General features: G+C 36.9%; 2 protein-coding genes and 1 long non-coding RNA gene across 4 annotated transcripts; all 3 read right to left on the bottom strand.

The window, feature by feature from the left end:
• Nucleotides 1-745: 745 nt before the first annotated feature.
• On the bottom strand, nucleotides 746-1,784 carry LOC135658710 (AUGMIN subunit 6-like). The gene is made up of 2 exons (XM_065176177.1): nucleotides 1,546-1,784; nucleotides 746-1,395 (listed from the first exon to the last, which is right to left on the bottom strand). The coding sequence occupies exons 1-2, from the start codon at nucleotides 1,760-1,762 to the stop codon at nucleotides 746-748; spliced, it is 867 nt and encodes a 288-aa protein (XP_065032249.1). The 5' UTR covers nucleotides 1,763-1,784.
• A 5,533-nt stretch (nucleotides 1,785-7,317) lies between these two features.
• On the bottom strand, nucleotides 7,318-8,237 carry LOC135658686 (uncharacterized). Its single transcript, XR_010505550.1, has 2 exons — nucleotides 7,771-8,237; nucleotides 7,318-7,608 (listed from the first exon to the last, which is right to left on the bottom strand). It is a non-coding gene; the product is annotated as an uncharacterized LOC135658686 (long non-coding RNA).
• A 1,067-nt stretch (nucleotides 8,238-9,304) lies between these two features.
• Nucleotides 9,305-22,603, bottom strand: LOC135658728 (uncharacterized). Of its 2 annotated transcripts, XM_065176196.1 has the most exons (13): nucleotides 21,122-22,603; nucleotides 20,910-21,022; nucleotides 20,172-20,201; nucleotides 19,951-20,093; nucleotides 19,177-19,353; nucleotides 18,966-19,029; nucleotides 18,760-18,864; nucleotides 18,163-18,316; nucleotides 16,664-16,753; nucleotides 14,857-14,912; nucleotides 14,488-14,545; nucleotides 12,891-13,387; nucleotides 9,305-9,553 (listed from the first exon to the last, which is right to left on the bottom strand). In XM_065176196.1, exons 1-12 carry the CDS (start codon nucleotides 21,201-21,203, stop codon nucleotides 13,251-13,253), a joined length of 1,209 nt encoding a protein of 402 aa, XP_065032268.1. In that variant the 5' UTR covers nucleotides 21,204-22,603; the 3' UTR covers nucleotides 9,305-9,553; nucleotides 12,891-13,250. The 2 variants fall into 2 exon arrangements, with proteins under 2 accessions (XP_065032268.1, XP_065032270.1); XM_065176198.1 differs by lacking the exon at nucleotides 12,891-13,387 and having other exon boundaries at nucleotides 21,122-22,598.
• Nucleotides 22,604-22,646: the final 43 nt, after the last annotated feature.

Raw genomic sequence — 22,646 nt, 5'->3', positions numbered from 1 at the left:
AGAATTTGTTTGTGCTATTGCATCGCACAAAGATGTTAAAATAGTGGTTTCGAAGGTAAAATTAAGGAAATTAAAATTTTGATAGTTATATGCAATTGTGATAGTTATATGCAATTAGAATTTTGATAGTTATACCCGAAGACTACCAAGAAAATTGTGATAGTTATATGCAATTAGAATTTTGATGGTTATACCCTCAGACTACCAAGAAAATTGTGAGACTTATATGCAATTAGAATTTTGATTTGCATATGGGTTACAGAGGATTCTCCATGAGTCATTTGTAGGCAAACTGATTGCTTGTGCACAAAACCTGATTCACAAAATACCGAATTATAACTTGCAGTCCACATGTCACCAATATTTACCCATGACGATAACAAAGATCTGACCCACAAATCCAAAACAAGCCATTGAAGGGTAAGAAGGACATTTTGTTAAGTCGGAAAAGATACAACATAATTACAGCTGCTACACACCGGGTAGAGAAAATGACACCATCATCAAAACAACCAACAACAACAGTGAAATCGCATGTAAATTAGACTACATCACACGATTCAAACTCGAATTAGAAACCCTTATATTTCAGTTGCTTAAGTTAGTCACCATCGCATCGCAAACAAATGTATGATGTTGGCCCTCTGACCAAGACTGCTGCATCTAACCTTTCTCTTCAGCTACATATAATACCACCACCATGGTGGATATGGAACTCTAGTGTTCCATGAGAGCAGCATCAGTTTCAGATAATGGTGCTGCAGAAGAAAAGAAAATGGTTGCCACAGTTAGCGGTGTAGTAATCAGGAACAAGAACTATGAGCAATGCACTCAGCCAACAGAGCGGACAGTGAAGACCAAAATCAACACCCACACTAGGCAGTTTGAAAAAATATACCAACACATGCCTGGAAATATTAACCATACCAAGCAAGTCCTCGTATGCATCTTGGAAGAATGATGATTCCAGTAACAATGGAGGTGAGAAAACTTGATCCAGAGTGTTGTTAGCTTCAGGATGCGTTCTTTGTATTTTTTCAGTGGATGGTTGGAACAGCCTGGCCAGGTTTTTGTTCTCCTTCAGTCCATTCAATCTATTTAACATATCTGGAATGAAGCTTTGCTGGCTATTGGCATTACAGGAAAGATCTGTCATGTTCATCGGGGCCTGATCTTCTGGTGGTGAGGAGAAAACCAGTTGTTGATTTCTCCAGTTAGGAACATAGTCGATTTCTTTCTGAGAAGCAGCATCTGTTGTTGATAGAGGTATAAAGAAGTGTTCAGAACCATCATCACTGCTTCTTTCCTGCAACAATTCTGAGTTGCTTGATGAGCTTGATAGTGCAGCTTCACGAACAGAACGACGAATGTTGTGAGCATAATAATCATCAGTCTCTGAAAAATTAAACCACATGGAATAGTGAATAGACAAGTAAAATTTGCTCATCTCTATTTATTATGTAAACAAAGTAGAAACTGGATAATAGCTGTTGATCTTCAACATCTGAAGATCGCCTCGAGTGGGTAATGGCTGAAGGCGCTGACCTTGTGCTTCACCATCTTCATCAATTGTAAATGGAGGTGAAACTGTTTTTGGGGCTGGCAAAGTTTCCTGATTGGTTTGACTACCTACAGGATGCTGCTTTGGTGCTTGGTTGCCTTTCCCCGATGAATTTGGAGTTAGATTGAATAAATGAGGGAGTTTCAAAGTTGGACTACCGGAGACTTTCTCAATCTGAGCAGAGGAGAATTTACAAGTCATCTCAGCAACTTCATCAGTCAACCTTTCCTGTTAATAAAATTTCAAATTCATTAGCAGTACATAGAGGCAAAAAGGGACAAATCTTAAAGATGACAAATTCTTGAACTAGAGGTGATTGACGAGTTGGGTCAGTCACGCTGAGATGGGTTATAGTAGGGACATGTAAGGCTGATGTGAATCGAGCCAATTTTCTAGTGGGTTTAGATTTCTAAATGAGGATTGAGGAACCAAACTATATAGCTATATGGTCAGAGTGGTTGATCATATTTGGTTTTGCATGTCAGAAGGGGGTTCAAGAAGATATAATTAAAACATTGCTATAAGCAAAACGTATGCTTGACCTTAATATAGCCAACCAGCCAACAGGTCAAGAGTTCTCGACCAGGCTCTGAACTATGTTCATGACAAGTTATCCTAAACAGTCCGGTGGGTTTGGTTTGACTTGGTGCATGTGATTAGAAATTGATGCCTCTACTTAAAGCAGCTGTTCTGTGTTGTAGATCTATGTTCCGTTACATTTAGTTAAGATATATCATAAATCTGGATACAGAGCAACCCTGCTTTTCCAAATAACTGCATCTTGAAAAGTAACTTGATATACAGTCATTCTCCTTTTAAGTTATAGAATTTTGTTAGCCAGCAGCATATACTTCAGCAAATCCACACTGGCCATATTGGTGACCACCGGGATTCCTGGTGTGGAACCTTATATAATTAGTCCATGGTTGCTGTGGCACTTAAGTGCTCATTACTTTAGTTCACACAGATTATACTGGTTAAGTAATGTTTAATGCTTTAGTGATGAAAATTGTAAAATGTGGTAGTCATGCTGCATATTATGTTGCATATGGATATAGGGAAATTCATCCTCCGATGTTTCTTGAGTAGATACAGTAGCATTTCTATAATCCTAGTTTGCCTATTTGATGGGCATCTTGGAGTTGGATATACCTGATGAACACATTTCTTTAGAGCATCATTACCTCTATGGGAGTAATCAAGTTGTGGATTAGTTAGAATCAGATGCTGCTGGAACTATTAGTTATGTGTGGCATGAAGACACCCTAAGGCTTCTGTTAAATCTAAACTTGTGGATTCTTGTGGTTGCATTTTCTCAAGGAGAGGCAAGCAGTGTTTTGTTACAGAAAAGAAAACAAAAAATTAGGCAATTTTGTGTCAAGTTTCTTAGGAGAAATTTAAACCACATTTCAACAGGCAAATAACTTGCTGCACACCCACGTAATGGTATGTTCATGATCACGGTTGCCGTTTGTGACTGTATCAGTTTTCCCAGCTTGACTCGTCTCAATACCACAGTTTGATAATTTTTTGATGTATCAATGAAAATAACGTTTTAGCATTTGCAAGCTAATTAATGGTTGCAAGGACCAAAAGTAAGTTTTTTATATAGTGAAGTGGAAACTGTAAGAAAATTCTATATTTATTTTGTAGGCAGCAAAATTTATCTATGATTTTATATTCACTCAACTTCTGATGAATATCTTGACAATTAATGCAGATTTCTCTTTGAAAGTTGACATATTCTATAAATAGTTACCTTATCACCATAGTATTGTTCCTGTCAATGTCTCAAACGTTATTTAATGCTGCGGTTTTTTTGGGTGTCTGATAACATGTGTTTATTAAGAGAGCGACTTAATTCTTTATTTGTGATTTTTTTCCTGTTTGTTTATTTTGCTGATTGCTTTTCAACCTTTGCTGCTAAAGGTGAAAGCTAATGAAGGGGAGGGCCCGGAACTGCTTAGTAGTGCATCTGACAGCAGTAGCAGTGGGCATGCGGAGTCACTAGCTGCAACTCTTGCAGAACATCGCCAACATTTAGTTAGCATACAGGTCTAGTGATACCGGGATAACACTAATCATTTAGGGGCTAGTCCTCCCTGTAAAATTTCAGACCTTTATCCCTTGACTTTTATGATAATCCTTTTGCATTTTGATTCTTATAATTATTGATTTGTTCTTATCTGAATTTTAAGTGAGCAATCTGGTTGGATTTATTTAAAGCATAATTGAATTTTGTTCAAAAAACTGTATTTTGCCATATTTTCAATCATAACTTCACATTAATCCTTCAATGTCATCTATATTGGGTTCTCGGCCATGTGACACGTTTTCTTGTATGTGGTGTAGGCCTCAACTGTGATTAGGAAACATATCAATAGTTCTAATCACATTGTGGGCATTTCCTTTTTGTGTAAAATCATGAATTTTTTTTTTCCTTTTCTCCCGGTGTTCTGGTTTTTTATTTTGTGTGTGTCTTTACATTAACTTATCCTGCTATTCAGGGACTTGTTGATCAACTAAAGGAAGTCATTCCAGCAATACAGATGTCAATTTCAGATCTCACTGAAGAAGTAAACAATATTTTTTCAACCATGGTAGATGGGTTTAGTGTGCAATCAAGCACAACTGTTCAGTGCCAAAGTGCTGGAAGACAGTTGGTGGATTTGGTAATTATCGATGAGCTTTGTTGATCATCCAAGCATGTAACAACTGTATCAACCATCGAGTGGACATGTCACTCGAATCCCAATCGAATGTCATACTGATCTTAAATTAAGAATTTACCCTTAGCATCACCCAATTTCTTCGAGAAAAAATAATAAATTAGTCGATAACATAAAGCTGTTGGATTTGATAATTATCAATGAGCTTTGTTGATCATCCAAGCATGTAACTGTATCAACCATCGAGTGGACATGTCACCCGAATCGTCGATGAGCTTTTTTGATCATCCAAGCATATAACTGTATCAGCCATTGAGTCCAGCAGATACCTGACCATGCTTGGTGCTCTATCGATGTAAGGCCAGATGATGGGGATAACAATAGAATTTACAGAAAAGATGATGCAAATAAGCGAAGGATGTCACAACCGGAGGCATGGGTGATGCTGAGCTGGGTGACGCTGAGCGAGCGAAGACGAATCAACAGCACCCGTAAGATTGGTTGTGAGAGAAAGATCAGTATTGCTGGCTATGGAAGGTGCCGAGAAACCCGATTGACGATTCTCGACACTATATCGCCGGCGACCATACCGAAAACAGAGCGACGAGTTCAAATCGGAAAGAATCGACACATGAAGATCACTTTTAGGAGGGATCTAGAACATGTACCGGATCTTGATAAGAGGGGAGAACGTAGGAGTCCGCTAGGTCAGAGATCGACAACTCGATTTGGCTGGTCTCAGGAGGCGTCCGGCCAGGGCGATCTACGCTCGCTCGGCGCCGCTTAACCAGTAACATAAAAAACAAAGAAAGGATGATCAGAGTTCTCGATCCAAATTCTATCGCTCGATTTTATACCCAGTCTCGGTAACGGTGGAAAATAAACATTAACTCTTTTCCTCTATTTTTTTAGTTTTTTATTTTATTTTATAAAACAATATTTTTTATGATAACGAAATTATCACTTATCATTAACATAATATCATACAATTAATTGAAACAAGTCGATAGAAAAGATAAAATCAGATAATTATTTATAATCGATTAATGTGAAACATTAGAGTCGATCACCGTCCAACATATATTATCGTGTAGAGATTAGCATATAAAGACGGTTCAAACTTAGCTCCCCTGTCACCCATATGCATAAAATATCAATGGGGGACGTTAAGGTAATTGTAAGCTATATTCTTTATAAAAAAACACAGAAGACTGAAAGGAGAAAAGAAAGCATGGTTATGGTTCTCGACTACGGGAGGGCTGACGGGTGCACTATCATTTTTGGTTTGGCCCGCTTACAATTTACATCGTCGAGTCGGGTTTAAAATCAATTGATCTCGATCCAAATTCTAATACTCGGTTCGGGTTATGCCCAGTCTCGGTAACGGTGGAAAATAGACATTAACTCTTTTCCTCTCTTTTTCAGTTTTTTATTTTGATTTATAAAAAAAATATTTTTTATGATAATGAAATTATCACTTACCATTAAGATAATATCGTATAATTAATTGAAACGAGTCGACGGGGAAGATAAAATCTGATAATTAATTATAATCGATTGATATGAAACATTAGAGTCGATCACCGTCCAACATATATTATCGTGTAGAGGTTAGCATAGAAAGACGGTTCAAGCTTAGCTCTCTTGTCACCCATATGTATAAAATATCGATAGGGGACGTTAGGATAATTGCACGCTATATTCTTAATAAAGAAACACAGAAGACTGAAAGAAGAAAAGAAAGAATGGTTAGGGTTCTCGACTACGGGAGGGCTGACGGGTGCACTATCCTTTTTGGTTTGGCCCACTTACAATTGGCATCGTCGAGTCGGGCTTGAAATCAATTGATCTCGATCAAAATTCTATTGCTCGGTTCGGTTTATGCCCTGTCTCGGTAACGGTGGAAAATAGGCATTAACTTATTTCCTCTCTTTTTCGGTTTTTTATTTTGTTTTATAAAAAAATATTTTTTATTATAACGAAATTATCACTTACCATTAAGATAATATCGTACAATTAATTGAAACAGGTCTTTAGGGAAGATAAAATCTGATAATTAATTATGATCGATTGATATGAAACATTAGAGTCGATCACCGTTCAACATATATTATCGTGTAGAGGTTAGCATAGAAAGACGGTTCAAGCTTAGCTCCTCTGTCACCCATATGCATAAAATATCGATGGGGGACGTTAGGTTAATTGCAAGGTATATTCTTTATAAAGAAACACAGAAGACCGAAAGAAGAAAAGAAAGGATGGTTAGGGTTCTCGACTACGGGAGGGCTGACGGGTGCACTATCCTTATTTGTTTGGCCCACTTACAATTGGCATCGTCGAGTCGGGCTTGAAATCAATTGATCTCGATCCAAATTCTATCGCTTGGTTCGGGTTATGCCTTGTCTCGGTAACGGTGGAAAATAGACATTAACTCATTTCCTCTCATTTTCGATTTTTTATTTTGTTTTATAAAAAAATTATTTTTTTTAATAACGAAATTATCACTTACCGTTAAGATAATATCGTACAATTAATTAAAACAAGTCGATAGGGAAGATAAAATCTGATAATTAATTATAATCGATTGATATGAAACATTATAGTCGATCACCGTCCAACATATATTATCGTGTAGAGGTTAGCATAGAAAGACGGTTCAAGTTTAGCTCCCCTGTCACTCATATGCATAAAATATCAATGGGGGACGTTAGGATAATTGCAAGCTATATTCTTTATAAAGAAACACAGAAGACTGAAAGAAGAAAAAAAAGGATGGTTAGGGTTCTCGACTACGGGAGGGCTGACGGGTGCACTATCTTTTTTGGTTTGGCCCGCTTACAATTGGCATTGTCAAGATCCACTATTTTTAGGATTATTATGTACTTTTATCATGATTTTTATTTTTTGTGAATCATCATGATTGAGTATAAAGATATGGCGTATTGCGTGATGACGATGTCGTTGTTAGGCATCAATTGAACGTCAAATTTTCTACATCTTGAACAGGGCTTCAGAATACAGTCATAGTCATGGACTTGAATAATAACTTTATAAAAGGTTGCATCAAAGAAATATCACAATCCCGAATGAGATATTTAAGCATATGGAGACTTAATAATACTTTTTCCAAATGTGGAGAGTAGAGGCAACAATAAATTTAATCAAAGTATCTTTAATTGCCTAGTCAGACAGTTCCTATCAAGAAAGTCCTGAAGCACAGGATGTTCCGGAGGCTCCCGGTGTGCCATCCATTCTCGTTCAGAAATTTCAACGCCATCTCATCCTCCAAGAACCCCTCGCGATCTCCTCTTGTTCGATCTTTTTCTTACCCTTCTTGATCTCTCCTTCCCTCTTGTCTTCGATTTTGATCTTTCTTCCCTAATTGAGCGATTTTGATCAGATGATGGAAAACAACGAAAACCCTAGCTCAAGTTGTCATCAAATCAAAGGCCAACGCACTTCACAGAAACAATACAAAAAAAATTCAAGCGCGATAAAGGTATCAGAAAACTAGCTAGGGTTTAGAAGAAGGAAACTTACCTCAACGGGCAAGGAAGACCAGATGCGGATACCGTCGTGCCGAGGGTTTCGTCGTGCCGAGGATTGCGCGATAAAGTCGCAATCTTCAAAGCGAGCGAGCGAGCGAGCGCAAGGGTTCCGCCGTGCCGAGGCTTCCAGAGACACAGTTTTGACTCGGCCAGCACGATCTTTTATATCATAGGAATTGAGCCGTGAGGTCGGCATCTGATGGTTGGAGTACTGATATGAGCGGATTGTGCACGGATTCGTCAGGCCACACAATTAATCGAGCCGTGCTTGGGTTTGAGCTCAGTGATTGTGAACTGAATGTGAATTTGTGAAAACATTCGGGTTCGATGAGGCTCCTCGGCTTGGTTCAACCGGATCGATTACTTGGTTGATTCGGATGAGCCTATGGGATGCATAAATATGAAGAATCATTGAAGAGCATTGCAGCTCCAATAAGATAAACAAAACTGGACATATAATTCAATATCACGATTAACAAAATAATAATAATAATAATAATAATAATAATTAGTAATAAATATTGATTGATTCGAATGAACCTAAAAGATTTGCATGGATTCACATCTACATTTCAGAATGTAGTTTTGATCATTGCTGGGCTCTTTTGGATACTATCTAGCTTTTCTAGTAAAAATATGTTTGTGCGCACGGTTGCTTTCTTAGATGACGCTTTTCTAGTAAAAGTATGTTTGTGCGCACGGTTGCTTTCTTAGATGACCTTTTCTCACAAATACATACTGACTTTGCGGAGTACTTAGAATCCCAATTTTATGTGATTGTATCTTCATAACCCATTACCTGTCTGATTCCACATCATTGCTATATCATCATCACTATGGTCTTAGAATTGTTTTCCTCAAATTAAAATGACCAAAACTGCAGTGCCTAGGAAAGGACAAAAGACATCCGTGAAATCAAAGCCGAGGTTTTTAATTTTTATATTACTATCGGTGCGAGGTCTAAAACCAAAGGAAGTAGAAAAACGAAAAAGCAACAAGGATATAAGGTTTGACTTTCTTTTTTTTCTTCCTTTTTCACATTCCATGAAGTACTTTAAGAATATCCATCTTTCTTCAAGAGCTTATTACCCAGCACTTGCAAGCAACCCACTAAGGTTAACAGCAAGCACATGGTTTTGTAGCTGGGTTTAACACAACTGCAAAAAAACTAACATTTCTAAAGGTTATAATAAATAATACAACATCGCAAATTTCCAACTTATACAAGAGCTCATATATAATTGATTCACATGCACCTCGATTCATAAAGCACTTCGAACCACGTTGTCTTTTGGCTTAAGTTAATCTATAAAAGAAGATTACATTTGGAGAACATTATCATGGAAAGCATAGACAACTGACATTGGCCTATACAGGGTTCCTCTACTTGCAACATCCGAGGTAAATCTTACGAAACTTGTCCATCTAACCAGAAAACCCATTTGTAGCACAAGCTGATCTGACAGTTGTTATGTTTCATGTATGCAGTTAGCATTTTGTTTGAAGACAATAGGCAGCAGGCCCCGTGAAAAATAGAATTGCCCATGAATTAGTAAAAGGATTATCATAAAAGTAAAGGGATAAAGGTCTGAAATTTTACAGGGAGGACTAGCCCGTAAATGATTAGTGTTATCCTGGTATCACTAGACCTGTATGCAAACTAAATGTTGGCGATGTTCTGCAAGAGTTGCAGCGAGTGATTCCGCATGCCCACTGCTACTGCTGTCAGATGCACTACGAAGCAGTTCCGAGCCCTCCCCTTCATTAGCTTTCACCTTTAGCAGCAAAGGTTGAAAAGCAATCAGCAAAATAAACAAACAGGAAAAAAAGCACAAATAAAGAATTAAGTCGCTCTCTTAATAAACACATGTTATCAGACACCAAAAAAACGGCAGCATTAAATAACATTTGAGACATTGACATGAAAAATACTATGGTGATAAGGTAACTATTTATAGAATATGTCAACTTTCAAAGAGAAATCTGCATTAATTGTCAAGATATTCATCAGAAGTTGAATGAATAGAAAATCATAGATAAATTTTGCTGCCTACAAAATAAATATATAATTTTCTTACAGTTTCCACTTCACTATATAAAAAACTTACTTTTGGTCCTTGCAACCATTAATTAGCTTGCAAATGCTAAAACGTTATTTTCATTGATACATCAAAAAATTATCAAACTGTGGTATTGAGACGAATCAAGCTGGGAAAACTGATAGTCACAAACGGCAACCGTGATCATGAACATACCATTACGTGGTTGTGCAGCAAGTTATTTGCCTGTTGAAATGTGGTTTAAATTTCTCCTAAGAAACTTGACACAAAATTGCCTAATTTTTTGTTTTCTTTTCTGTAACAAAACACTGCTTGCCTCTCCTTGAGAAAATGCAACCACAAGAATCCACAAGTTTAGATTTAACAGAAGCCTTAGGGTGTCTTCATGCCACACATAACTAATAGTTCCAGCAGCATCTGATTCTAACTAATCCACAACTTGATTACTCCCATAGAGGTAATGATGCTCTAAAGAAATGTGTTCATCAGGTATATCCAACTCCAAGATGCCCATCAAATAGGCAAACTAGGATTATAGAAATGCTACTGTATCTACTCTAGAAACATCGGAGGATGAATTTCCCTATATCCATATGCAACATAATATGCAGCATGACTACCACATTTTACAATTTTCATCACTAAAGCATTAAACATTACTTAACAAGTATAATCTGTGTGAACTAAAGTAATGAGCACTAAAGTGCCACAGCAACCATGGACTAATTATATAAGGTTCCACACCAGGAATCCCGGTGGTCACCAAAATGGCCAGTGTGGATTTGCTGAAGTATATGCTGCTGGCTAACAAAATTCTATAACTTAAAAGGAAAATGACTGTATATCAAGTTACTTTTCAAGATGCAGTTATTTGGAAAAGCAGGGTTGCTCTGTATCCAGATTTATGATATATCTTAACTAAATGTAACGGAACATAGATCTACAGCACATAACAGCTGCTTTAAGTAGAGGCATCAATTGCTAATCACATGCACCAAGTCAAACCAAACCCACCAGACTGTTTAGGATAACTTGTCATGAACATAGTTCAGAGCCTGGTCGAGAACTCTTGACCTGTTGGCTGGTTGGCTATGTTAAGGTCAAGCATACATTTTGCTTATAGCAATGTTTTAATTATATCTTCTTGAATCCCCTTCTGACATGCAAAACCAAATATGATCAACCACTCTGACCATATAGCTATATAGTTTGGTTCCTCAATCCTCATTTAGAAATCTAAACCCACTAGAAAATTGGCTCGATTCACATCAGCCTTACATGTCCCTAATATAACCCATCTCAACGTGACTGACCCAACTCGTCAATCACCTCTAGTTCAAGAATTTGTCATCTTTAAGATTTGTCCCTTTTTGCCTCTATGTACTGCTAATGAATTTGAAATTTTATTAACAGGAAAGGTTGACTGATGAAGTTGCTGAGATGACTTGTAAATTCTCCTCTGCTCAGATTGAGAAAGTCTCCGGTAGTCCAACTTTGAAACTCCCTCATTTATTCAATCTAACTCCAAATTCATCGGGGAAAGGCCACCAAGCACCAAAGCAGCATCCTGTAGGTAGTCAAACCAATCAGGAAACTTTGCCAGCCCCAAAAACAGTTTCACCTCCATTTACAATTGATGAAGATGGTGAAGCACAAGGTCAGCGCCTTCAGCCATTACCCACTTGAGGCGATATTCAGATGTTGAAGACCAACAGCTATTATCCAGTTTCTACTTTGTTTACATAATAAATAGAGATGAGCAAATTTTACTTGTCTATTCACTATTCCATGTGGTTTAATTTTTCAGAGACTGATGATTATTATGCTCACAACATTCGTCGTTCTGTTCGTGAAGCTGCACTATCAAGCTCATCAAGCAACTCAGAATTGTTGCAGGAAAGAAGCAGTGATGATGGTTCTGAACACTTCTTTATACCTCTATCAACAACAGATGCTGCTTTTCAGAAAGAAATCGACGATGTTCCTGATTACTACAACTGGAGAAATCAACAACTGGTTTTCTCCTCACCACCAGAAGTTCAGGCCCCGATGAACATGACAGATCTTTCCTGTAATGCCAATAGCCAGCAAAGCTTCATTCCAGATATGTTAAATAGATTGAATGGACTGAAGGAGAACAAAAACCTGGCCAGGCTGTTCCAACCATCCACTGAAAAAATACAAAGAATGCATCCTGAAGTCAACGACACTCTGGATCAAGTTTTCTCACCTCCATTGTTACTGGAATCATCATTCTTCCAAGATGCATACGAGGACTTGCTCGGTATGGTTAATATTTCCAGGCATGTGTTGGTATTATTTTTTTCAAACTGCCTAGTGTGGGTGTTGATTTTGGTCTTCACTGTCCACTCTGTTGGCTGAGTGCATTGCTCATAGTTCTTGTTCCTGATTACTACACCGCTAACTGTGGCAACCTTTTTCTTTTCTTCTGCAGCACCATTATCTGAAACTGATGCTGCTCTCATGGAACACTAAGAGTTCCATATCCACCATGGTGGTGGTATTATATGCAGCTGAAGAGAAAGGTTAGATGCAGCCGTCTTGGTCGAGGGCCAACATCATACATTCGTTTGCGATGGTGACTAACTTAGGCAACTGAAATGTAAGGGTTTCTAATTCGAGCTTGAATCGTGTGATGTAGTCTAATTTTACACTCGATTCCACTGTTGTTGTTGGTTGTTTTGATGATGCATCTATCTAACTATCATTTTCTCTACCCGGTCATTGTGTAGCAGCTGTAATTATGCTGTATCTTTTCATACTTAACAAAATGTCCTTACCCTTCAATGGCTTGTTTTGTATTTGCGGGTCAGATCTTTTGTTATCGTCATGGGTAAATATTGGTGACGTGTGGACTGCAAGTTATATAATTCGGCATTATGTGAATCAGGTTTTTGTGCACAAGCAATCACTTTGCCTACAAATGACTCGTGGAGAATCCTCTGTAACCCATATGCAAATCAAAATTCTAATTGCATATAACTATCACAATTCTCCGTAACCACAGAGAAATGCAATTCATTAATTTTACCTTCGAAACCACTATTTTTAAGATCTTTGTGCGATGCAAATTCTCAAAGAATTGGACATCTCGAGCAAGTTTAGCAAGACTCATCTAGCTGGTGGGTGGTGGTGGGCTCAGTCCTGGTCATCACAAATTATGGAATTATCACGGACTCACCCATCCTTCACCACAACTTTCTTGATGGCCGGCATGCTTCCTTCATGGCAAAATCTTCTTGCTCTTTTTCTGCTTGAGCCTCTTGCTGTGCTCATCTGATGATTTTTCCTGTTTGAGGGGTGGCAAGACACTATTGTCTTCAGATTCAGCTTGACTTAATACATGGGCTTCACTTGTTTCATCATCGTATTGGTCCCCAGTCTTTCTTTTCTACTTGACTTTACCAACTCTCTTCCTTTTAGATGCTTTCTTACCGCTAGAGATTGGCAATTCATCATTATCTACGGTTTCAGTATCATCGCATACTTGTAGATCAGCTTGTTGATCACAAGTATTGCCATTGGAACCTGTTTAACAAGAATTTTGAGACATTATCAAATTGTTTTACATGACGAACGAGTTCCTTACAGATTTTCTAACATTAATTAAAGAAGAAAACCGACCTATTCTAGAACATGATTTAGGTAAAAAGCTACCAACAATCTACATGTACAATTTGTTCCAACATCACTGTGCTGACAAGCACTGCCACAAAACATGCCTATTTGTCAGTGTTTCATGATACCCAAACACAAATACTTCATAGGCTAGCCAGATTTTTTTGTGTGGTAGAATACTTGACCAAACCTAAATGGAGGTACCATGACTAAAGATTCAACAATAACTAATGAGATGCCCATGACCACTGGGAACCAGAAGAGTCCTGATGGTAAGGCTTGTCTAAATCATTTGCTGTTAATAGTGTAATACAGTAAATTTATTGCCAATGATGTAAGAAGTCCATGGACTGATATTACTAGTAACTAGCACACATGGGCATGCTGTTGCTCAGGTATGTATACTCTTGAAACCCTGATATTTTATCAAACTATATAAATCTGAACACATGGAATATGTTTTGATTGGGTTTTATTTCAAATTTAGTATGCATTTAGGGCTTCGTTCATCATAACAAGTGATCCAAATTGTACCAAGTGGGCCTTGTCATGTGACCCAAATTGCCTAAGCCCATGCATTATCAGCATCCCTGTCAGGTCATTTGCCTAAGTGGGATTATTAGGAAGTCACAGTCTACCCTAACCAAATGGAGATGTCCTCAACAGAACTGGCTCAAAATCTCACTCAAGTACACTATTATCATGGTGTACATGATGTTCACGGTGTTAACCCTAAAGCTAGTTGACCTACTAATCCATTATTTGTATGGAGGTTAGCTATGTTTTAGATAGGACTTAGTTGACCTACTAATCCATTATTTGTATGGAGCAGAAACAGACACACGAGATGTTAACCATGTTAGTTATTTGAAATAGGTCAATCAAGTTATATGTACTAATATCACATTCATTTCCAATGTGAATCTACCGAAGTATCAAGTTGTATAGAGCCATAGAGCATGTAAATGTGAATTTGTAGCGTCAAATCCAAATTGTTAAATAAGTAATACCTTCGTCTGAGAAATGTGAATCGATCACCACATTTGTTAGATGTTGCTTGAGGAAAACCTATTAAAAAAAGAAATATACTCAATGATAGGTTTATACAAACCAAAAAGAAAATGTGAACTGTTTGCAAGCACAAGTTCTTGAACCTATGCATTCCTCTACAATATGCATCCAGTTACCCCAGTATAACCTATAAATTAATGGGCTTTACATGAAACATGAATCTAAACCAAGAGGAAGAACTAAATTGCAAAGCACCACCAAACTTAAATTCCCTTCTTTAAAAATGTTCTATTATATGTAAGCCAATGGATATTGAAAATTTTGTTGAAGCAAGATCCATTTATGAACTGATAGTAGTTATAGCATACCGCAGATAGAAGTTGTCTCGTCTTTGCATCCCACACACGCAAAGAGCTGTCCAATCCTATAAACCAATATCATCATTAAGCATGACCTTATAAACCTACGACCAAAACACTAATGCATAATGTGGCGAGTAAAGAACTAAGGCTTCCACCAAAGCATAGTTTGACATATTACTTGTGAAGACATGACATATGAAATTAAAAATATTTCATGCTTAACTATAGTTTTACCAAAAAAAACTCATAGCAAGAATATATATTACAGTTTCAAACATGACAAGAAATTTCAGACAAAGCTCTAGGACCAACAAAATAAGAGAAAAAGATTCTCTTACGTCTTCCACGTTCAAAATTATAGTTAACATTTAGTAAAAAGTAAACTTGAATTTGCAAGGTACACGTCACCACAAACAAGTATCCCAAAGTATGGCAGTACACTTTTCAGAATGTATCATCTTTTTAAATTACCAACAAGAGAACTTCCAAAACAACACATCCAAATATTACAAATGATGTCCATCTGATGCCGAGTCTAATGAGGTGGGAACTACCTAAAACTTGATGATGCTTACTGCTACCATTGAGATATTTTCTTCAATAAAATCTGTCAACATGACATAGCTAGAAATGAGAATTTCACACTAGGCCTGTGGTGTACTGCCCCAATGGCTAATCCAATCAAATTGGGGATTGGGTCAAGGTCGATGTCGGACCCAGGGTTGGGTTATAATTGTTCAAAACTAATCAGGACCAGGACAAGAACAATATCACCTATCCCCATCCCCATCTCAAGCCTCCCCCATCCTTTCTCCACGTATCCGACCGCACCAGAAAAAAACCCCAGCAATTTCATATAAGTAATTTCCCTACTATCTTGTTAATATAATTAAAGAATATATCAATAGTAAAAAATGTATTCATAAGCTATGAGATAACAGTTACATCAATCTTTGTTGGGTCGGAGATGGTACTAAGTTTATGAACCCGAGTCAAAGATGAGGCAAGGTCAGGGGACTTGGCTCAATCCAATTCAACTGGGTCGGGTTTGAACAGATTTGACAGGAAAACAGGCATAATCACGGTTGAATTGGGGTACAATTTTCCAAAACCGATTTAGGTCCAAGACAAGGACAGATATCACCTAACCCAACCCCAAGCCTGCCTGCACCATCCCATCTCACCCCAATGGAAAAAATGAACCCCCAACTATCTTGCAAATATAACTGAAGCATATGCCAATAATAATACATGTATTCTCGTAGGAAATTCATGTAGTGGTAAGACAGCTAGTACCATTAAATTTTTGTGTGGGTCAGGGATGGTAATAAATTTATAAACCCGAGTCGAAGATGAGCAGGATGAGGGCCGTATGTTAGACATAACACTCTGGTTTTCATTAGAAACACAAACAAAAGGATGTTTATCTTTAACAAAGTTGATTGTAAAATAACTCCCAATAAACCATGAAAAGTATGTCAAACATTGACCTTCAAGATGAAACAGTATGCACCCAGTAATTTCTCTTGAAATGAAGCAATGAGAATTTTTAAAGGATAAAATCCAAAAATGGCTGATAATCCATGGAGGATCGTTACTCAACAAATCAAAGAACAATAGAAAGCTTGAAAAGTTACATTAAATGAAAACCACCAAATATATTAAATTTGGTATATCTGAGTTATAAACTAAAAACTTCCAACATGGAACACTATTCTCTTTCCTTTTTTTCGAGGAAACAAAACACTATTTTGTGCCATGGTAGAAGTAAAGTTGACTGAATATGTTGAATTAACAGTATACAACTTCTTACCACAAGATGCTATCACGGGAAGTTCTGGATGTCTCGCTATAGATCTGATGCTTCCAGAGCACTTACCAATAAAGCATCCCATCAGTTTTCCTGAAAACAAGGAAATCGACTGCCATCTAGTCAACATCAGGAGTTAGTTCTAAATATTAGTAACCCTGAATCACTTGAATCACCAGGGGCCAATTCATCATTGATAGAAGCTAATTATTAACTGTCTAACAGGTGATACAAATGTGAAACCATTACAAGAAAACTCAGATATTTCAAAATAATAAGCATCAGAATAACGGTAAATACTACAATTCAAAAAACTAAAATGAATGGTACTACCCAATATTTTAACAACACTAGGAATTTGAATTGTTAAATAAAATTTTTCAGCTATAAGCATGTCCTAGCTTCAAGCTCACATTGGAAAAATCTACTCAGTTAATTAGATGAAATATTATTACTTGAACTAAGTTAATAACAGAAAATAAAAGTTCCAAGTGAGTCAAGCTAGTTCCGTCTCTGATAATGAGCTCACTTCATTAACATTCTTTGGACCAAATCCTTAATCCAAGAGCACAGGTCACCAAAAATGTAAACATAAAGCATGAACTTCTCAGAAATGACAGAAAGCATTACTGCACAAAAACCAGGAGGATGACTATACCGCACATAGTTAAGAATAGTTGAGCCAGTTCATTGACAATGAAAAGAAATTAGAACATCATGTAATCAACTGAGAAAACTATGTAATATAGAAGTTAGCATAATTTCCTTTTTGCATACCATACCTGCAACACATGTCACATTCAAACCTTTAGTTTCCTTGTTGGAACTGACTATTCCTGGTTCAATATTCTTAATTCATGTTGAGTCTTAAACTTTTTTTACGATTTCATAAAGGCCTTCAACATCAGCTGATTGCTTCTAAAATTGCTTATGATGTAGCCACATATATTGTCTGACATAAAACTGTTTGAAAGAATTTTCTGTTCTACTGAAAGTTTTAACTCCAACAATTTGACCATAAAGGAATAACAAGTTGAGGTTCATCGGACAGCCCAAAAACTAAAAAGGTTTTATCGATGAAATAAAATAAGAAACCGTGATAATTTTGTCCATTATGGTAATAGGACTTAATTTATTATGGGAGTAGGAACAAGTAGCTAGACATCTGATAAATGTCTATAAGAATCAAAGAGTCTTAGATATGAGATGATAACTAAACGACAATCAGAGAAAGGATCTGATCAAGAAATTATATCCAATCAAGAAATTATATCCACAAAAAAAGAAAACAAAAGAGAAATAAACAAAACAGCTAAATATAATTAACAATGTAGTTGCACAGTGACCTTGTAGAACTATGACTTTCACTAGTTCTCATACATTAAATTTCAGAATCATGAGATTATGATCATAAAAAACAACAAACTAAAGAGGATGAATGAATCAGGTAAATAAAATTAAAGCATAGCCGCATGGTGTACATTTAGAACTATGACTTTTACCTGTTCTCATATCAAATGAAGCAAGATCCCCAGAACCATTGCCTACATAGACTGTATAGCCATCTAGATCTTCACAAACTGCTTTAATTGGAGATTCTCTAAAGTCGACTGAAATTATAGGTCTCCTCTGTGCTGAAGTGTCATAAAGACGAACCTATCACAAGATATAATTTTTAACAAATAAGAGAATAACAGCATACTGGTCATTAAAATCTCATGCGGACTGAGTAATTAGTTTACATCATTTTCTCAACTTCTAAAGCAATGGGTCAAGAACTATTAACCATATACAAAAGATTCATTAACCAGGATAGACCATATGGTCAAGAATATTTCAACATTAATCAATAAACAGAAGAAAACTGTTTATTAACTACAAGTTGGTTAACACTCCAAATGTGCAAGCAGTATTTGTAAAAAAGTTTGGTCAGGCACTGTTATCATAAAATCAAACTTAAGACTTTCAAATGTATCCTCGATCTCATGGCAACAATTGCAAAAGTTGTCGAAAGACTTACAATAAAAGTTATACTCCCAACTATTAGCATTTTTTAGCTTGTAAGCTACAACTAGTAAACATATTTCATAGTGCCATACCTGATGATTGATCGTGCCAGCCACAACTTTTCTATGGTCATCTTCACTCAGAAAAGTTGCAGCAGTAAACCAAGTTGGAGAGAATATACCAAGTCTATTAGGAGGCTACAAAAGACAAAGAGCAAACCGATAGAATCTTCATAATCAAAATACAAATAGACCAGAAACTCTCATTAAATTGCACTAATAAGAATGAAGTGACTCACAGATTTTGCACTCCAGATCTTACTGCATTTTCCAAGATCCCACATGTTCAATTCAATGCCATTCCTGAGAGAAAAGAAAACACAAATTAAAGTACTAGGCCAAAATTAGGCAATATAACAACCTTTCAAATTTTTATTAAAGAGGCTGTCACCCATGAATATAATTGCAACAAACTCATATACATTTCTTTAACAGCTTACGGAAACTTACCCTCCAAATAAGGCATAATTCTCACTTTTATCCACTGAAGAACATATTATTTTACCAGAAGAGCATACATTCCATGTAATATGAGAAGCAGTAGTTGAGTTTTCTGGCGCATCACCGACGGGAATGGACCTCAAGCAAGCATTACCCTTTTCCAGACAGGTAAGTAATGAAACTGACCTGAAAAACATAAGGATTGAATGAATATAAGAATGTGCATGCAATTCGAGATCACAACTAAAGTTTGTAAGTAACAGTACCACCATGAACTAAATTTTACTCGATAGATGTACAGAATTTCCATTCTTGCATACAGATGCATGCATATGCAAAATCATTGTGAATATACGTCAGCTAGTTCTCCTCTCTTCTAGTTCTAATACAACTTTCTTTGTCCACAAAGCTTTGCTCTTGAATCACTAGATAAACCTTCGTATTAAGTTTCACTATCTATATACATTGGAACCTTGGGATGTCAAATACAGGAGTAAGTGCTGAAAGCAAGAATAATCTATCTGAACTTTTTTATTCAATGTCCTGCAGATACATATGCCTGCAGCAGTCTTTTAAACATGATAGTGTCATAGGTTTGACCCTCTAAATGCCAATTGGGCAGGTGCTAAAATTTTAATTCAACCATCTGTGATATTCTTTCACATGAACAAGTTTCTACAGAATATATCTTAGGTACAGCAGATTGGTAAAATGTTCGGATACAAGTTCAAAAAAATGCTACATCTGCTATGAGCTATGAACTATGGCATTTATTTATGTTACCTTGATGGAACATCGATTCCTTTAGTTTTGAAGAGATGCAATCCAACAACATGATCATCATTAAGAGAGCCATCCAGTGATAAGGGTTGATCGATCTTAGTGATGCCCAAAGCCTCTCCATTAATAGGATTTAGACACTCAACCTGGAATTCATAGAATATCCCATGTTTCAACAACCTAGAAAAAGAGGGTTTTCTCTTGTTTCATATATGATAACTTACCAAACCATTCTTGCGAGCAACAGCCAAAAGCTGCAAAGAACAGCAAACAATTAACAAGTGTCATGTCTAGAAGGTAGAAGAATATTTTACACGTCGAACTGTTATGAGATTAAAGATATAATTATACTAGAGTAACATATAAGAATTTCCAAACAAAGGAAAGAAAGGTGGAAACACATCTTTAGTGATTACATGCCAATCCAAGAATGTGAAATAGAATGTGACATTATAGTCAACAGAATTCGCAAATCCAAAACAGGGTTCCAATGAATTATAAAACTTCCTTATAGGAATTGATCCTAGATCTCAAACTAATCGTGAATAATCACATTAAAGTTTGTATAATACTTAGGAATGCTTGTCCACCGTAATCAAACTCTAAAATCTTTGAACATACACTTTTCTTTTGTAATGTTAAACCACCATATCTCCATTGATCATCCAAATTAAACTTTCAAGCTGGAAAGTGAAGGCACAAAATAGGTTTCTGCTTCTTTAAGAAAGAAGAACATAACATGAATATTAGCTTCAAACTAGTGAAGCTTTCATTAATATTCAAGAGAAACTAATAAGATCGATTTCTGGTTTACTTCAAAACTACCAAGAAGCCATGAAGATCCAAAAGGAGACTAACATAAGCTTTGATTTGATTGTTTACCTCCCATTAAGTAGTTAAGATTGTCATAGCATCCATTTATGTATAATAACTCAAATCCAACAAAGAATGTGATAACAAACCGGATCAGTTTTGTGATCAGAATAAGAAGCAGCAAGGACACAAGATGAAGCATTTGGCTGCCCCCATGTTTCTACCACCTTTGGAATTCCAGTCTTTCCATGAGCTTCGACAACTGAAAACTCATTGCAATATCACATCATGAGTTGTAATTAAGAAATGCATGCCATGTAGACCATTCAAGAAAGAGTAATGTTTAAGCAATAACAACCACCTTTTACAAGACCGAGCACGTCAGTCGTCAAGGCTCTCAAAGGTGGGCATCCAGGGCACTCCAATGCACTTGTTCGTGGCATCTTCTTGAAACCTTTTGGCTCCTCAAAACTTCACCGAAATTATAAATTTCACCAGTAAGTAAAAGCAAAACAATTAACCGATCAATAGAACACACAAGAATAACAAAGCAATTAAGGTGTAGGGGCTGCAAAATCTTGTGCTGTGGAATCTCCAAAGAGAAGTAGGTAGAAAAAGATCAATCAATGTCCCAAAAATTACGAGTTTCAAACATACTTGATGGGAAGGAGAAAACAAAAAAAGACAAAAGATCTTTTATATAATCACACTGTGTATACATCTAAACTAGCTTCAACATATTTTTTCATGTTCCTTAGAGCCACAATATCGGTATCCTGTCATGCTAAACAGCTATTCTTTCAGAAGTCAGGAGCCAACTCCTCTTTCGAATCTCGACATAATGGAGCCTCTATCTCATTTAGCAGCTTACTAATAGTAATCGTCTGGTAAACATCCCATCTTGATCGACGCATTATGTTGATCCAACTACTAGGCTATCATATGGTGTTTTGTTTGTCTTCAAGTTCCTTAGATTAATTGATAGTGGACATGTCACCCGAATCCCAGTCTAATGTCATAATGATCTTAAATTAAGAATGTACCCTCAGCATCACCCAATTTCTTCGAGAAAGAAAAACAAATTAATCGATAACATAATGCTGTTGGATTTGGTAATTATCGATGAGCTTTGTTGATCATCCAAGCATGTAACAACTGTATCAACCATCGAGTGGACATATCACCCGAATCTCAGTTTAATGTCATACTGATCTTAACTTAAGAATTTATCCTTAGCATCACCCAATTTTTTCGAGAAAGAATAACAAATTAGTCGATAACATAAAGCTGTTAGATTTGGTAATTATCGATAAGCTTTGTTGATCATCCAAGCATGTAACTGTATCAACCATCGAGTGGACATGTCACCCGAATCGTCGATGAGCTTTGTTGATCATCCAAGCATGTAACTGTATCAGCCATCGAGTCCAGCAGATACCTGACCAAGCCTGGTGCTCTATCGATGTAAGACCAGATGATGGGGATAACAATAGAATTTACAGAAAGGACGATGCAAATAAGCGAAGGATGTCACAACCGGGGGCATAGGTGACGCTGAGCGAGCGAAGACGAATCAACAACACCCGTAAGATTGGTTATGAGAGAAAGATCAATATTGCTGGCTATGGAAGGTGCCGAGAAACCCGATTGACGATTCTCGACACCATATCGCCGGCGACCATACCGAAAACAGAGCGACGAGTTCAAATCGGAAAGAATCGACACATGAAGCTCACTTTTAGGAGGGATATAGAACATGTACCGGATCTTGCAAGAGGGGAGAACGTACGAGTCTGCTAGGTCAGAGATCGACAACTCGATTTGGCTGATCTCAGGAGGCGTCCGGCCAGGGCGATCTACGCTCGCTCGACGCCACTTAACCGGTG

The sequence above is a fragment of the Musa acuminata genome, unplaced genomic scaffold (assembly GCF_036884655.1).
Source record: "Musa acuminata AAA Group cultivar baxijiao unplaced genomic scaffold, Cavendish_Baxijiao_AAA HiC_scaffold_412, whole genome shotgun sequence".
NCBI classification, from domain to species: domain Eukaryota; kingdom Viridiplantae; phylum Streptophyta; class Magnoliopsida; order Zingiberales; family Musaceae; genus Musa; species Musa acuminata.
This window is presented reverse-complemented; position numbering and strand designations above follow the sequence as displayed.